Source organism: Sphaerodactylus townsendi, linkage group LG06, assembly GCF_021028975.2.
Source record: "Sphaerodactylus townsendi isolate TG3544 linkage group LG06, MPM_Stown_v2.3, whole genome shotgun sequence".
In the NCBI taxonomy this organism is placed as follows: domain Eukaryota; kingdom Metazoa; phylum Chordata; class Lepidosauria; order Squamata; family Sphaerodactylidae; genus Sphaerodactylus; species Sphaerodactylus townsendi.
This window is the reverse complement of record NC_059430.1, coordinates 37,070,996-37,088,357: the sequence shown is the minus strand read 5'-3', so window position 1 is coordinate 37,088,357 and position 17,362 is coordinate 37,070,996. Positions and strand designations below refer to the sequence as shown.

Below are 17,362 nucleotides of genomic sequence, written 5' to 3'. Positions count from 1 at the left end.
AAGTCTGGGGGGCGGGGTGGGACCATCTTAAGGAACAAGGGCCCTTTCGTAGGTCTGCATGCCCCCCCCCCCATATCCCCTGTCAAGGTGACAAGGTCCGGGAGGATGCTCGGCCCGTCAATCACACTCATCCCCCATCCCTCCGCTCGCCTTTTGAACCAGCCCGTCAGGGAGGCGATGCCAGTTCGACTCCCGGGACCACCAAATACAAGTTTCATCTGAGCTCGAGGCTTCGGCACCAAGAGGCAGGGGGGTGCCAAGGATTATTAATAGTCCCGCTTGTTTAGTTAGGGAAAGGTAAATGTGATACCGCCGCCACCGTCCCGGAGTATCTGACACCGGCCAGGGAGGGAGCAGAGCCTTCCCGAAATAGATTAGGCAAGGAGCCTATATAAGTGGGGTTCCCACCTGGGGTTTCGCCTTTCCCTGAGCACCTCCAAACTCCAGCAGCCTCCCCCGGAGCACTTTGCACAGGTAAGTCTCAGGTGGGAAGAGACACCGCCCGAGCAAAGCGCGCACCTTCGGACTGGGATCGGAGGGCGATCAGGCGCGCGATTTCTCTTTTTACCTCGGTGACAACCTTAATAAACTACTGGCAGCTGGTGGAAAGGAGGCAAAAAAGAGGGTGGGAAGATCCACCGAACAACCAGGTTGCAACCGGTGAAAGGAGGCGGGGGCGAATTGAAGGAGAGCTGGAGAGCTGAGCACACCCAGAGGAAAGATGAGTGGATGAAGCGGGGAGAAAACAGTGCAGAGAGAGATGCATGTAAACAGGGATCTGGGGTAGCAACTTCCCTGAGGCTTAGGGGAAAGAAGGGTGAGAGGGTGGGGCTGGCCGGCCTTTACTCTGAGTAGTGGTCGCTATACCCTTACATCAGGCAGTAAATCAATCCCTGGGAAGAAGGCATCCCCCCAAGTCGCTATCAGTTGGGCCTTTGGGAACTCTTACAACTGTCGAGATGTCCCTTCCTTTCTTGGGATGGTTGGAAGGGGTGCACGTTGAAAAAAAGAGGGGGTGTTTGTATATTTGCAGGTTGCATATGTGTGGATTTGTTTAGTCTGGCCGATGGGGGGAATTATCCCCCCCCCCTCCCGTGAGGTATATCTGCAAAGTTTGGAATTTATACCATGAGAAGAAAAGAACAAAAAACGAGGACCCTTCAGCCAGATGGATGGAGGAACAGACTTGCAAGAAGCCACCGAGCTGTTGAACCTGGGAGATTCAACACCTGCCCCTGGTGGCAGAAAGTTGAATTAGCGTCGCCTCGCTCGGAAAAATACGTGGTTGGGGTGGAGGGTCAGAAGAGAAGGGTCTCTGTAGGCTTTCCACATTTCAGCTGGCCCGGTTGGCAGAAGAGGCTAGCCTTTCCTCGGGGTCAACTTCTAAAAGCTAGCCTGGGGCAAATGTTTCTTCCAGAAGTGGTTGCTCAGATAGGTTTTGTATTGTCTTCAAAAGGCCAATGTGGCACTTTTAAAAGGGTTAGAAGAAGAAGAAGAGTTTGGATTTATATCCCCCCTTTCTCTCCTGCAGGAGTCTCAAAGGGGCTGACAATCTCCTTGCCCTTCCCCCCTCACAACAAACACCATGCGAGGTGGGTGGGGCTGAGAGAGCTCCGAGAAGCTGTGACTAGCCCAAGGTCACCCAGCTGGCGTGTGTGGGAGTGCACAGGCTAATCTGAATTCCCCAGATAAGCCTCCACAGCTCAGGCGGCAGAGCTGGGAATCAAACCCGGTTCCTCCAGATTAGATACACGAGCTCTTAACCTCCTACGCCACTGCTGCTCCTAGTAGTTACTAGTAGAAAGGTTCCCAGCCTAAAGAAGAAAGCTGTCAAGCTGTCAAGTATGCTTCCCTATCTTCACTAGTAAAGCTACCCAAATATTAGCATCGTCTGGGATTAGAGAGATCAGATCCGCTTACTCTATTGGAACTGCTTTTTGGTTTTTATGTTTCCAACCTCTCCTCCTCCCTGTAAACTCTTGGGGCTCAAAAGTGAGAGTTTGGAGGGGGATGACTAAAGGAGCATCCTCCTTCTTGGACAGTTACTGTAAGCTTTCACTTAGATTCACTTGTCAATTACCAACAGCCCAAGTAGGTTGTTCAGCAAATGCAAGTGGCCGGACAAAGTTTCCTTGGCTGCAGGCTGGAGGAGATATCCTCCTTTGCCAGGTGCTGGGCTCAGTTTACCCATAAAGAATGCTGAGTCATCTCTACCAGCAGCAACCAGAGCATCTCAGCACTGGCTGCAGGTCAAAGAAAGGTTTGGTGTTTGAATGCCTGTTTGAATAAGGACCAATGAGGAGCAGAAGGTATCTGAAGAGAGAGAGGGACAGCCGGTGCTCCTTTCCTGCTGTCTCCGAAAACCAGGAGTCCACCCTTGCCCCCTGCCCACCCTTTTCTTGGGCAGTCTTGTACAAAAAGGGAGGAGAAAGCCAGAGAGCACAACCCAATAGCTTCAATGTGATGGTTGCAAGGGGAGGGGGGTCATGTCCCTTTTATAGAGGCCTGACATTTGAAAATGGGTAGCTGACATTTTTCATAGGGTACATGTACCGAGTACTACAGAGCCAACGTGGTGTAGTGGTTAAGAGCAGGTGCATTCTAATCTGGAGAACTGGGTTTGATACCCTGCTCTGCCACTTGAGCTGTGGAGGCTTATCTGGTGAACTAGATTAGCTTGTGTACTCCAGCACATGCCAGCTGGGTGACCTTGGGTTAGTCACAGTTCTTCAGAGCTCTCTCAGACCCACCTACCTCACAGGATGTTTGTTGTGAGGGGGTAAGGGAAAGGAGATTGTAAGCCCCTTTGAGTCTCCTTACAGGAGAAAAAGGGAGATATAAATCCAAACTCTTCTTCTACTGGCAAATAATATTCCACCTACCGGTAGTCTACAAAGCACTGAGCAACCCTAAGTACAGGATGGGCAAGGGAGACTCCACCACAGGGCAGTTGGAATCACTGTCAACCCCAGGACAATTCTAATTTATATATTGTGTGGCACTGGCACAGTAAAATATTTTACCTTCTTTAAACTGTGTTTCCTATTGTCTAGGACTACCATCATAGTGAAGCTTTGTTAATAGGCTGTCAAACAGAAGGTTGCAGTTGGGGGGGGGTGCAATTGGAGAAGAGGGGCACGCTTCACTGGGCAGAGGTAGCCGACTCAGTCTGTTGAAGCCAGAATTAAAACAAGACTTTAGCAGCACCTTAAAGACAACCTTTAATAGTCTGCAGCAGCAAAAACAGGAGGGCTGTGACATCTTGAAGACTTTGGCCACTTACAGAAGGATTTTTTCCTCTACTTCTCTACAGCTTTCTGGGGCCTCTGTGTGTATCTCCTAGGCTTTCCCCATCTTTCCTGCAATCTTTCCAAACTTGCTTTGCAGCAATGTTTGGGCAAAAATTAGAGCAAAACTGAGTTGGCACCCATAAAGACGGGACAGTCTGCCACAGCGGCCCCCCCCCCCCCCCACAATGCAAAGGCCGCTTCCCTTGCCAGAGAGGGCTTTTACATTTTTTAAAACTGCCAGCTGAATATCATTATAGTGATACAAGAATCTGTCAGTCAGGAGCTCTAGTCCAACTTTCATTAAAAAGAAAGCTCCGTTCAATGCAGAGATGCACATCTCTCCCTTATATATTTGCAGTGACAAGGGCAAGAGACAAAGGGCAGCTTAAAATGAAAGCTGAACATTCAGAGAACCTGATAGACAGATTGTAACGATGTTACAATGATGTTCAGTTATTGGAGGGTTTTGTTTGTTTTTTGTTTTGAAAAAGCCCTTGTTAGGGTAAAGAGATGGTCACAACTCTGTCTCTGCCTGGAAGACACCTTTTTAATATTTTTAGGAGGCAAGAACATTCCCTAGGACAGAGCCCGCTGTGCTTTAAATCTCATGCCCATAATACAGTGGAACCTCGGTTTTCGTCCATGATTCGTTCGGAATCACGCAACGAAAACGGAAATCGGCGTAGTCCGAGGTACGTTGTTTGCGCATGCACAATGCAAACGGTGCACCAAATTTATGCAAAAGTCGCCTCGGAAGCCAACGGAATCCGAGGCAACCGATGATCACCAAGGCAACAAAATGGCTGGGGGCGACCAGCGAACACCAAAACTGGCGATCTCCAAGGGCAGCGTTATCCGAGGTTCCACTGTAAAGATTGCCACAATGTCCTTTGCATATGAAGAAGCAGGCTATGGTGCACAACATAATAAAATGCTGTTAGTCTTTAAAGTGTTGCAAGACTTCTTTTTCTTTGTTTAGTTGCAACAAACATAGCCAAAGGCCAAGATTTGCCTGTCATTTCAGTTCTTTTCTTTGCCCAGATCCACCACACAGGAACGGGACAGAAGAGAACCCACAGAAACCCCTGCGTGTCTACTGTACTCCTACCTTACCATCGTCTCTGGAGTGGATGGTCTCTTTTGACCTTGGAACCACTGGCTGCATTTTTATTAGAGGCCACAAGATGATTTCAGAGCACTGATAAATATTTTGTGACAAGAGCCTTTCCACCATGCTGGGCGCAAAGTGCCTATGATTCCATCTTGCTCAGAACTTAGCCACCTGCTGAAATGTTTGATCTCATTGACACAAGCACTTTAGTTACTTATTTTCTGCATGTTCAAGGCAGCCAGCTCCATCCGTGACCTGTGGCAAGAAGGGGGAGAGAAGGCCAGTGCATCTCCTCCAAACAAACTGATGCCCAGACCAATTAAGTACCCTACAGATATTTGGTTCTTTCTGAATAAGGCTAAATAGATGCTAATAAGACCAAATAGTTCCACTGATACTGGGATGCAAACAGATGGGGAATGACTGGATGAATTGTGGCTTCTGAAGTTATATTAAAAAATCTGCATGTGTAAATGATATTGGGAGCTCAAGGGACTCAGTGGCTTGGATCCTATGAACAAGCTCTATGTATGTTAGATCGCTTCTGCCATGGAGTACAATTCCTCTTCCTCTAGAATTTCCACTTGCACAAGATTAATGGTTTTCAATGGGCCCTTGCACAAATGGAGGTTTTAAAGGAAGAAGTGCTTTGTGTAGCAAAAGACAATCTAGGTTTACAGGATCCAACCTAGTATTTAGGTGTCTGTACGCTGTGCCCACTTTTCTCCTGGCCAAGTCATGCAATGGTAAAATAAAACAGAACAAAACAACACCAATAAAAACAAACTGTATTACTGGCAAAAATAAAGCAAATTGGGGTGTTCTACAAGACAGTGTAAATATCGTAGGTATTACTAGGGACCTGGAGAGGCAATTCTGAATCAATGGGATTCCTCAGTTATAGAATCTATAAAAGGAGGAAAAAAGAAGGCTGAGTGGGTGGGTGCTGTATATATCCAGGAGAGCATAGGATGGAAAAATTAGAAATGACTAAGGAACAAATTTCTTTCCAGAAAGAATCATGGTGGATAGAATGACTAGATCCAAATAAATAATGTAGTATAGAAGGCCTACCGTCGCCCAGTTTACTCCCAAAACTCCAGATTTTGAGAGTGGTCTTAAGATGGAGAAAGAAATAGAAATAGCAATCCTCAAGCAACCAGCATCAAGCAAATCCCAATGCACTGCTTATTTCCTACTCTTGCTCCTTTGATCATGTTACTCTTGTGCACTTCCTTGCCTCCCACTTGTTTTCCATACTAAACTAAAACTGCCATGTCTCATATTGAAAGCCTTCTATTCATTTTCTTCTCCTTATCTTTTATCCCTTTTTCCACAGTATGTCCCATCCTGGACAAGTTGTCCTCTTGATGATGCCATTTTACTTGTATGCTTTCTCTGACTCATCCATTCTTCCTCAGTTATAAACCTTTATGTTTGGAATTCTCTTATTTGTTCTGCAACACAATGATCCACATTAAAAACATTTCTTAAGATTCATTTCTCCCCCCCCCCCCATACCTTCTCTGCTCCATTTTTCTGTCTTTATTGCTGACCTCTTTTACTGTGAATTGTAACTCTCTGTCCTTCCTATTTCCACTTCCTACCCGTGTGGTATATTTTAGGTGGTGAATTTTCAGACAGTGGCGTTTGTGCCCCCCCCTCCCCCGCCCGCTGCAAAGTACCTGGTATCACCAAGGCAGCTGAATGGGAAAATGTAGTAATAATGAGTGCTTTCGACCAGATTCACAATGACTGCATAAATAGATATTTCTAGACATAATACACCTGTGTTTTAGAAGAATCTGTTAAAACAAGATGGAAGGCAGCCTGCTAGTGCAAGTGATACATTTTGATAAAATAGGTCAGGGTACTATCAAAATCAACATATATGTAGGTAGAAAGTTAAATGTACGGTAGTCACATTCAATGTCAAAAGAAATGGATTCTCATATTGAAATAGTTAAAAGGGAGCTGAAAGAGGGAGTCTGGAGATAAATATCTTCAAGGAGGTTGGGGTGTTACTTAAAATATTACAATAAAAGTTCATTTTAAAAGTATGCTACTGATTGGACACAAGCAGTAAAAGATGACAGTGCAGTTAAATAACAGAGGCAAGGAAGCTCTAGATCAGGGATGTTAACCATGAGGCCTAAGGGGCAGTTCTGGCCCCTTGAGAGGGTTTATCAGGCCCAAGAGCCAGCTGAGGCCATCGTCCCTTGTTCCTGATCAGTCCAGACCCTACCCCACTAGGGACTCTCCAGTCCAGACACTCACCCCACCCTACTCCTGATCTGGCTTGATCCCACTTTGAACTAATCAGTTGAGGCAGTCACACCTTTCAGTGCTGATCTGGGCTAGAGAGCATGCTGTGGCCTTGCCAGCTGGGGCAGCCACCTCCCCCAGTGCTAGTCTGGACTGCTGGTCCCACTGTGGGCTCAGCAGCTGATGCAGCCACACCCCTGCCCCTGTAATGATCTGGCCTGGTGAGCCTGCTGCAGGCTTGCCAGCTCAGGTAGCCACCCAGAGGTGGGATCCAACCAGTTCTCACCACTTCTCTAGAAGTTGTTACTAATTTTTTCTGAGTGCTGAGAAGGGGTTACTAAAGCAACCTCCCTGCCCAATAGGGACTGGAGGTGTGTGTGTGTGGCGGCGGCGGCACTGTTTGAATCCCACCACCATCGGAACCTGTTATTAAAATTTTTGGATCCCACCACTGCAGCCACCCCACCTGATCTGCTCTGACAAGCCACACTCACAAATACACACATGCCAGTCTGTGCTGGTGATCCTGCAGTGGGCTTGCCAACTGAGGCAACCACCCCTGCTCCTGCTGACTGCCTCCCCCAGTACCAATCTGGGCTGGTGAGCCTGCTGTGGACCCAACCTGATTCACAATTCCATCCAAAGGAGGGGGTAAATCTGTGCAGGTAGATTTGCCCTCTCTAGGGCACTTGCCACAGGAGAGGAGTGGATCCACCAGTGGACAGCCATTATGGCCTTCCATGGCAGCCGAACACAGAGCAGAGCACCGCACCGCACCAGCATTCCTGTACCCCAGCTGCCAGCTTGGTGGGCATGGTCCAGAGATGTGGCCAGGAGAAGAGACGACATTAGTCAGCTGCCTTTACAAGTGTAAATAAGGGAAATAAAAAGAGCACCAATGGGGAAATGAATATATGTTGATAATGAAGCAGGTGGGAAAAAAAACATTCAGAGAATATTGCTAAGAACAAATGTGTTTAAACATATATAAGGGCAAGAACAGAATGAAGTCAGATGATTAGATGATAAAGGTATGACAGGATTGCTGAAGGAGGATAGGAAGATTTCAGAGAACCTGAACCAATCCCTTGTGTCAGATGGGCAGTCCAAACCAGGAGGGGTGTGTGGATCCCCCCCTGGAGGAAGCACAGGCCTACACCAGCTGAAATGCCCTCCCCAGGGCACTTACCCTAGTGAAGGGGTAAATCCACCGGCACCTGGCTGCGGAGGGTCCATGTGATGCCTGGTTGTGGTCCCTTGCTCCACATCAGTGCTCCTGAGCCACGTTGACATGATGGGGGCATGCTGGGGGTGTTCCTGAGGTGTTCCTGAGGATAGAACAGATGTTGGTTGGCACAGCCTGTTCAGCCCCCTTGTGCTGGTGGAGCTGATTTCAGAGATATGCCATGTTTTCTGTGGTGAGGGATTTCTCTTATGAGGGATTCTGGAAGTTTTTGTTTTAAAATAATGGGGCTTCCCACACTGTGGAGGGGGCGGGGTGGTACCAGAGTGACACCATATCTGCTTGCCTCCCCTCTCTGGATTGGGCGGTAAATCACTTTTTCTTGAAGGGCATCTGAATTATTTCAAACAAAGATTATAAGAGTTCAAGGTCTAGACCGCTTTTTTAAAATAGAATTCTGATGTAAAACAGTTGATCTTCCTTATAAAAAAATGTGCAGTGTATCTAAAATCAGCCTCCTTTATGAAGGATTGGGGAAAGGTCAAGGGAGAACTAGGAAATTATATGTACATTTGCCTGATGTTTGCCATTTTTTAAAACAGATAAATACCAAATTATTCAGGATGGGAAAAACTCAAGCAGTCTGTGAGGAGATCAAAAAGGACCTCTCCAGACTGGGTGAATAACTACACAATGGCTGTCAAAACCCAGGCAATGACTGCCATGTTCCAGGGTCCTACTTGGTGGAGGCCCCTTGCCTTGGGTTCAGACAAAGAGGGATGGGGGTTGAGCATCAACTTATTTCACCTTCTCTCCCCTAACTCTTCTCTTTTCTAAAGTGAGAGCCAGAGCTGATGTGCCTTGGTCTTCTCCCTCAGGCATTTCAAAGGCCCTGGATATGCCCAAGGCATGCCTAATGGATTTTCTTTACGCCAATGCCCAACAGGGATGTGGCAAAACCAGTAGACTATCTTCAAGCAATCTCTTCCCTCCCATTTCCCTTTCCTACCCCCAGTGTGGAGACTCCAGACCACTGATTGTCAGATGGCTGCCTTTTAAATGTTCGGCTGGCGTTGGCTGGCGTGTAGATTTTTACAGGGTGCATTTGCAGTCCTGCTGGATCTGGTGGATGCCAGGTTTAGAACCCTGGGGCATCAGGAAGGATGGTCTGCCATCTGACCTGACAACCTGACAGTGGCAAATTCCATGTAAGTGTGTCTATATGGGAAACAGATATATTTTTCTCCCAGTGCACACTGGGAGAAAAATTAATCTGCAGTGCTGTGTGGTTTCCAGGCTGTATGGGCGTGTTCTAGCAGCAAAGCCTTCGACAATACAAAATTTAATCTGTTTCCCGTATATATTTCTGGAACCTGAACCACAGGTGACTGAAAAGGAAGGAGATTGGAGTGGGTAATTTAACCTTGTCAGATCTCAGAAGCTAAACAGGGTCATCCTTGATTAGTACTTGGATGGGAAGTCACAAAGAAAGGTCAGGATTGCTACACAATAACCAGGCAATGGCAAACCACTTCCGTTTGTTTCTCGCCTCGAAAGCCCTATGGAGTCACCATTGTCGGCTATGACTTGATGGAACTTTCCACCAATTTCATGAGAGCGTGCACTGCAGTGACAAGGTGAATTCTCTATTAGAATACCACATAAGAATTCCATGGCCAGTATCAAAATGCCTGTGTATAAATCTAAATAGTTCAGCAACATTTGGATTATGCTGCGGGTTTCTGCTGATGCCACTTCAAAAAAAGGTTATCATAGAGCAGGAAAACCTGCAAAGAAAGAGCAAGTGAAACCATTAAAGCCTCCATTATCCTTTTCTGCGCCTTTACTGCAAGGAGACGAAAAGACATTTCGGACTTCTAGGTGAAGAAAGATTACATAGTTGAGAATGAACAAAGATAACACAACTGAGATTTATCAAACTGTGGATGGTATGAAGGAAGTGAACTGAGTTATTTCCCCTCCTCTGTAGTAATATAGAACTTGCAGTTGATTTGCAGTAAATTCAAGATAGACAAGAAAGCATGTCTTTATATAGTGCAAAATGAATGTGTGGAGTTCCCTGCTAAAAATGTAGTTTGGAAATAGAGGGGGAAGGGCTGTCAGTGACTATTGGTCCAGATAGTTAAATGATTCTGAGTACCAGTTTCAGAGGTGAGAGAAATTGTGGGCTTCCAGAGAGCAGCAGTGGCGTAGTGGTTAAGAGCAGGTGCATTCTAATCTGGAGGAACTGGGTTTGATTCCCTGCTCTGCCACTTGAGCTGTGGAGGCTTATCTGGGGAATTCAGATTAGCCTGTGCACTCCCACACATGCCAGCTGGGTGACCTTGGGCTAGTCATAGCTTTTCGGAGCTCTCTCAGCCTCACCTACCTCACAGGGTGTTTGTTGTGAGGGGGGAAGGGAAATGAGATTGTAAGTCCCTTTGAGTCTCCTTACAGGAGAGAATGGTGGAGTATAAATCCAAACTCCTCCTCCTCCTCCTCCTCCTCCTCCTCCTCCTCCGCCTTCTTCTTCTTCTTCTTCTTCTTCTTCTTCTTCTTCTTCTTCTTCTTCTTCTTCTTCTTCTTCTTCTTCTTCTTCTTCTTCTTCTTCTTCTTCTTCTTCTTCTTCTTCTTCCTGGGAGAATCTGTCTAGTCCCTGTTAAGAATAAGATGCTATGGTAGCTGGTTATTCTCTTGTAATATTCAGTCTATGCATGGAAGCAATCCCAAGCTGTTCTGTGGTGTTTATTCCCCAGTAAGTATGCAAAATCTGCTGCCAAATCTCAGATTTGCAGCAATTTGGATTCAAGTTTATTTATTTAGATATTAATACCTCCTTTTCACCCTAATGATAATCCAAAGCATGTGTGTGTTGTGCTGTCAAGACGCTTCTGACTCAAGGAGACCCTATAAATCAGTGTCCCCTCAAAATGTCATATTGTTGACAGCCTTGCTCAAGTCTTACAAACTGAGAACTGTGATTTCCTTCATAGAGTCAGTCCATTTCATGTTGGGTCTTCCTTTTTTCCTGCTACATTCAACTTTTCCTAGCATTATTGTCTTTTCCAGTGAGTCCTGTGTTCTCATGTGAACTTATTATGATAGTCTCAGTTTAGTCATACTACTTCTAGGGACAGTTCTAGATCTAGACTTGATCTGGAATCCACTTATTTGTATTTTGATCTGGAACCCACATATTTGTCTTCTCATTTCAAAGGAATCTACTTTCTTCCTGTCTGCTTTCTTCATTGTCCAACTTTCACACCCATACATAGTAATAGGGAGGGAATATTACGGCATGAATTAATTTGATCTGGCTTTCCAGTGACACATCTTTTCACTTAAGAACTCTTTTCTACTTCCTTCATGGCTTTCCTTCCCAGTAATTCTCCCTATCTCTATTTTGACCTTACAACTACCCTGTGAGGTAGGTTAGGGTGAGGGAGTATGACCAGATCAAAGTCACTCAACAATCTTGTATGGCAGAGTGGCCATCTGAATCCAAATCTCCCAGATCCTAGCCCTGCAATAATCACTCATCAGCAGAGGCGATGAGTGGGCAGTTGCCCAGGGCACCCCCTTGTGGGGGGCGCAAAAACTGCAGGTTCGTTTGTGGGATTTTTTTATTTTCAGTGTTTTTGCAATTTTGGCCTGCAGAGGGTGCAGTTTTTAGGCTAGCAGCACCAAAATTTCAGGGATTTTTCGGGAGACTCTCCTGATGATATCACCCAGGTTTGGTGAGGTTTGGTTTAGGGCAAGGGTCGGGAACCCGCGGCTCGCGAGCCGCAAACGGCTCTTTCCCGCTTGTGGTGCGGCTCCTGGCATGGCCCCTTCCTCCCCTCTCTGGGGCTTTTCCACAGATCTATCCCTCTCTCTCTTGTCCCTCTCTCTCTCTCTCCTCCTCCTCTCTCCTAGTCACCTCCGTTCTCCTTTCCACCCTCCACTTTCCCCAGCTTCTTCCTTCTTCTCGGAGCCTCATTCGGCCGCCCCACACGCCACCTTAAATCCTGCCCCAGTGCCTTCTGGGGCGATTCTCCCCTCGTCCTGCAACGAGGCCGGGCCGGGGAGAGGTGTTGCCGCGGTGACTCGCTCGGCGGCCTGCCCCGCAGCGCTCGGCTCGTTGTCCCTCAGGACGGAGCTGGGCACATTGCCGCCGCCGCTGGGGCTCGGGGCTGCGGGGCCAGACCGAGGCCTGCCGTTGCTGGGGCACGCAGCTGCGCCGGCGTCCAGCGCCCGCCCCGTCAAGTCTGGGGAGGAGCCTCCGGGCAGCCCCGGACACCCACGCTCCCGCATGAACGGGGAGCGTGCAGCCAGCATCCCGGCCTGAGCCGGGCGCTGCTATTTTCTCCCCTCCCCTCAGGGTAGAATCCTGAGAAAAAAGCAGCGCCCGGCTCAGGCCGGGATGCTGGCTGCACGCTCCCCGTTCATGTGGGAGCGTGGGTGTCCGGAGGCTCCTCCCCAGACTTGACGGCCGAACGAGGCTCCGAGAAGAAGGAAGAAGCTGGGGAAAGTGGAGGGTGGAAAGGAGAGCCGAGGTGACTAGGAGAGAGGAGGAGGAGGAGAGAGAGACAAGAGAGAGAGGGGTAGATCTGTGGGAAAGCCCCAGAGAGGGGAGGAATAGCAGGGAAGGAGGTTGAATGTAGTAGAGGGGGGGGGAGCTGAAAAGATAACTGAAAGCTGGGTAGAAATATTAGAGACAGAACAAGGGGAAAAGGAGGAAACAGACTGGGAAAAGGTCATAATCAAAGGGTTTGAAGCGGACCCTGACGAGAAGGGAGAAATTGAGGAAAGAGGAGAGTTGCCCTTTATACAAAGCGTGCATAAAGGTAAAAAAAACAAAATACTCAGTGTTTTCTTCATTTTAAATGCCAAAAAGTATTTGCGGCTCCATGAGTTTTCTTTTCCGTGGAAAATGGGTCCAAATGGCTCTTTGAGTATTAAAGGTTCCCTACCCCTGGTTTAGGGAGTCTAAACTTATGGACTCCCAAAGGGAGTGCCCCCATCCACCATTGTTTCCAATGGGAGCTAATAGGAGATGGGAGCTACACCTTTGATGGTCCATAACTTTGGACCCCCTGAACCAAACTTCACCAAACTTGGTTGGTATCATCAGTAGGGTATCACGAAGATACTCTGAAATTTTGGTGCTGCTATCTTAATAATTGCACCCCTGACAGCAGGCACCCCCTAAATTTCCCCAGATTTTCATTTTAAATCCACCCCCTTCCTGCCAATGCTTGTTTTCTTTCTTTCTTTTATTCTCTCAATGCCTAATAAAGGTGGTTATTATTATTAAATCCACCCCCTTCGGCATGGATTTAAAGGTAGAATCTGAGGTCCCCAGTTTAAACATTGAAAATGATGCTGTTTCAGGGTGGGGGATAATCCACCCCAAAACAGCATCACTTTCAATGTTGTAAGGTGGATTTAAAAGGAGAATCTGGGCTCCCTTGTTTAAACACCATTTAAAATAATGCTGTTTGGGGGTGGATTCCAGCATCACTTGTCTAAACTAGGGAGCCCAGATTCTCCTTTTAAATCCATCTTAAAGGGAGAATCTGGGATCCCCAGTTTAAATAACATTGAAAGTGATGCTGCTTCCCCCAATTGGGGGGACTAGATACAACACCATAAAATGTTTTCATAGCAGTAATAAAACATTTTGAAAGCATTTTGAAAATGTTTTCAAAAAATATTTCTGCTGTGTGGCATGGCTCATTGCTGTGTTCAGATTTATGAGTTAGGGCATGTTCTGTAATGGGATGGTGTCTTTGAAACGACCTGGTGGAAAAAAATCATTGTTTGGTCATAGTGGGAGAGGGTGGCCGCCCATTGGGGGGGGGGGGGCATCAAACTCTGCTTTTGCCCAGGGTTCCAGTTTGCCGAGGTACGCCACTGTTCATAAGTCTGACACTCATGGCTCCAGTATGTGATGCAGTCAGATTTGTCGGTTTGTAAAAAGGCCCCAAAGGTTGAACATTAGCAAAGCTAAGAGTTCAGTTAATTCGTCATGGGGCTCCCTAATTAACCTTGAACCGAAGTAGTTGCAAAAATCAAAGGGGAAGAGGTCTGTGCCCTTCGGCCAGAGCTGGGAAGAGATCTGTGCCTTTTGGTCAGAGCTTTCAGGGAGCTCAACAGGATTAGCGTGAGTTTAATAACTCAATTTCAGAAGGCCCCACAACCCTTGCCCCGGTGCCTCTTGCACGGCCCCCTTCCACCAGCCACAACATGACCTTGGATTGACTCCTTACGCCAACCTCTGTCCTATCCTCCCCCCCCCCCCCCCCGCCCCACACCGTTTGCACTCAGAGCAGAGTTGTCTGCAAACCAGCGCCCAAGCAGCCCTTGCCCAGCCCTGATCCCTCCCGGGACTCTTCTGCCAAGTGATGCTCCGGCCCTCCTGGGAGGGTGCACCAACGAGAGCGCCTCGGTGGCATTTGTGCGTCTCGCTGCTTGTGGCTGGCACGGCTCCAGCCCGGTCCCGGTGTGCCATCCCCGCCCGGCACTGCAGCTTTGGTCATATGAGCAGAAATGATAAGGGCACTTTTTTTCTCCCCCTCCCGCCTCCTCCTCCTCCTTAATGTTCTTTTTTGGCTGCACTTTGCCTCTTTCTCCCTCTGCCTGACTCTTTCTTCTTCCCCGCAGTTGCAAGGATGTCGATGACCGACGTGCTCAAAGCGGACGACATCAAGAAGGCGGTGGCAGCCTTTGCAGGTGAGCCACGCCGGAGCCCCCGGTGGTCTTTCTTTGCCCCGGGTGGGTGGGGGGTGGGAGGGGGGGGGCTTCTCCCGAAAGAGGATCTAGCAGGAAGGCGGGCGGTGCAGGAGAAAGCCAGGAGCAATCCAGGGATGCGTCCCCTGCCAACTTCCAGAGATGAGACGCCCCATTAATTTGATAACGGAGGACGAAGGAGCCGCTGCAGTCAGACTCTTGTCTGTCCCGCAGGAAGCGCCGAACGAAGTTTCCCGTCTGGACATCCCGCAGGACTGCAAGAGTCAGCAGCGCTTCTAGCAGCGCCCTTCAGCCCCAGATTTTTAGCACTCCCTTCTCTAGTCCCTACTAATAATTCCACCTCTTTCCAAGAACTCACCCTCATTGTCCCGATGGTTTCGTGGGGGGGGGGGGGTTGGGGGGGAAGGGGGTGCATTTTAGACATGGAGGGCTTTTTTGAACTGGAGTTAGTTAACTAGGGCTACTGAAGCAGGGGTCTGGTTTTTACCTGCAGGGCTTCCTTCTTTGGAGCACACAGAGGGCAGCTGCTGCCCCCGAAAATTCAGAAAGGGGGGGGATGCTAGGGTGGAGTGGGCTGAAAACCGCCTCTCCTGCTGCTAATATACTCAACTCTAGGATGTATGCAACCCCACCCCCACCCCACCCCACCCACCCAATTCCCTCTTCCTCTCCTGTTCAGGACATCTGCCCTTCAGAGATGCATTGCTGGGATCTGAAATCGATATATATATTCCAACCTCTTCTTCAATGCATCCTTTCCCCTCCTCCCCATAGATTAGCTGCATAGCCCCCCCCCCCGCCGCCGCCGCCGCTCCAGTCTGCATTGTGCAGAAGCAGAGAGCAGAATCAAGCCCAGGTGCCCCTCACAAAGTCCAAGGAAACTTCACCCAACCACCCCACTCAAGAAAACTGCAATTATTATTATTTATCGACATCATCATCATCATCATCATCATTCTACTGAATTCCCCCATCGAGCAGGGCTCTGAGCAGTGAACATCAGAGTATATGCAATTAAAATTATATAATCAAAACATACATACTTAAAACTTCAGTTCCTACAGTATTGTGCCCTTCCCTTTGTATCCATGAGAGAAGGGCTGATAAGAAACATAAAAGATATAAAGAACATTGTCCAAGTATCTCTCACGTGTCTGTGTTGGCAACTTGTTTTCCAGCATATTTTGTAGGTTCACCCCTGGCCTTGTAAGAAACACCCTCCCCACCTCTTGAAACCTGCTAATGGGGTGACCTTGGGCTAAACTCACGAAGGGCTAAACTCTGAAGGAAAGTTACAGACCCACAGCCTCAAGGATTGAAGGCACGAAAGCATCCTCCTAAATTGCTATAATCCCTGACTCATCTTTTTTGATAGCTCTAGCATCATGGGTGGGGGGGGGGGGGGGGAGAATCTTCTAAGAACTAACTGATTGACTCCCCCTTTTCGCATTCCACCCTCCATTTTTCATTCATTGGTTTTCCCTGGGGATGCTCACAGGACTGGAGGAAGGCTGCTGCCCAAATAAAGACGGAATCAAAGCCTTCAGCCCTACTTAATCAGGGCACTTCTTGGAGGTCATTCACTGTGTTAGATTTCCCTTGAGCCTCCCCTGCATTCAAAGCCATTGGCAGAAGAATCTTTAATTTCAGACACTTTGAAGCTTCTGAGACATCTTTTTTTAATCGATCTGGATTCTAAAAGGAGGGCTGTGATAAAATGGTCTCTAGGTAACTGCCCTACATGGATATCCAGCCAGTGAGAGGCTGTGGTTACTAAGATCCAAATCCTCACTCTGCCATCTAAGCTCACTGGACAACCTTGTCTTCCTTGGCCTAATCTCCCTCACAGGGTGTTGGTTGTGAGGAGAACATGGAGGAGTGAAGAATGATGTTATCAGCCACTTTGAGTCTTGGTTGGGGAGGAAAGGGGGGATACGTACAGATACACCCAGAATTTGCCATTGTGAATTCTGCTGCTCTTTGTTACCCTTATTTCTATTTTGCCTGAGTGGTGTAGTGGTTAAGAGCAGGTGGATTCAAATCTGGAGAACCGGGATTGATTCCCCACTCCTCCACCTGAGTGGCAGAGGCTTATCTGGTGAACCAGATGTGTTTCCGCACTCTTACATTCCTGCTGGGTGGCCATGGGCTAGTCACAGTTCTTTGGAACTCTCTCAGCCCCACCTACCTCACAGGTGTCTGTTGTGGGGAGAGGAAGGGAAAGGAGCTTGTAGGCCACCTTGAGTCTCCTTACAGGAGAGAAAGGTGGGTATAAATCCCAAACTCTTCTTCTACTACTCCTCCTTTGGGGCACAGACTGATAATTTTAGAAGATCAAAATTAAGAAAGTAACCCTTTGTGTCCTTACTTGGGATGGCCCAAGTTATCTTGCTTTTGTAGATAGATTAGAAAGCTCTACTCCAGCCCACCACCACCTGATGCCTGTTTTCATATGTTGAGCTGATCGTGATAGGTTTTAATAATTGCTGTAAATGACTGTGGCACCTTTACTTCCTTGCTTTATGGCCTTTGCACAAGCCCTGGCTGGCTGGTAGAGATCAGAATGTTCTTAGTCTCATGTTATCTGGGATTTGGGGATGGGGGAAATATCATCCAGTCGATAAGCTGGTCAGCTAATTTTTCCTGTCCTCTCCATCTCCACAGGAAAATGTCTGGGGATGTTTTGGCATACTGTGTGATTATCTAGTTTGCATCCATGGGTTGAGCCAACCCGGCATGATACCAAGCCCCATTGAAGACTTCTGAATACATAGGGCTGCA

The 17,362-nt window shown here is 47.9% G+C and overlaps 1 protein-coding gene across 1 annotated transcript in view; it reads left to right on the top strand.

Annotated features, from left to right (window-relative positions):
* The first annotated feature begins 341 nt into the window (after positions 1-341).
* Positions 342-17,362, top strand: part of PVALB (parvalbumin) — a 32,197-nt gene continuing 15,176 nt past the window's right edge. The window contains exons 1-2 of the mRNA XM_048502232.1: positions 342-474; positions 14,495-14,563. Of these exons, the coding sequence (XP_048358189.1) occupies positions 14,503-14,563 (61 nt within the window). The 5' untranslated portion in view covers positions 342-474; positions 14,495-14,502. The remainder of the gene's footprint in view (positions 475-14,494; positions 14,564-17,362) is intronic.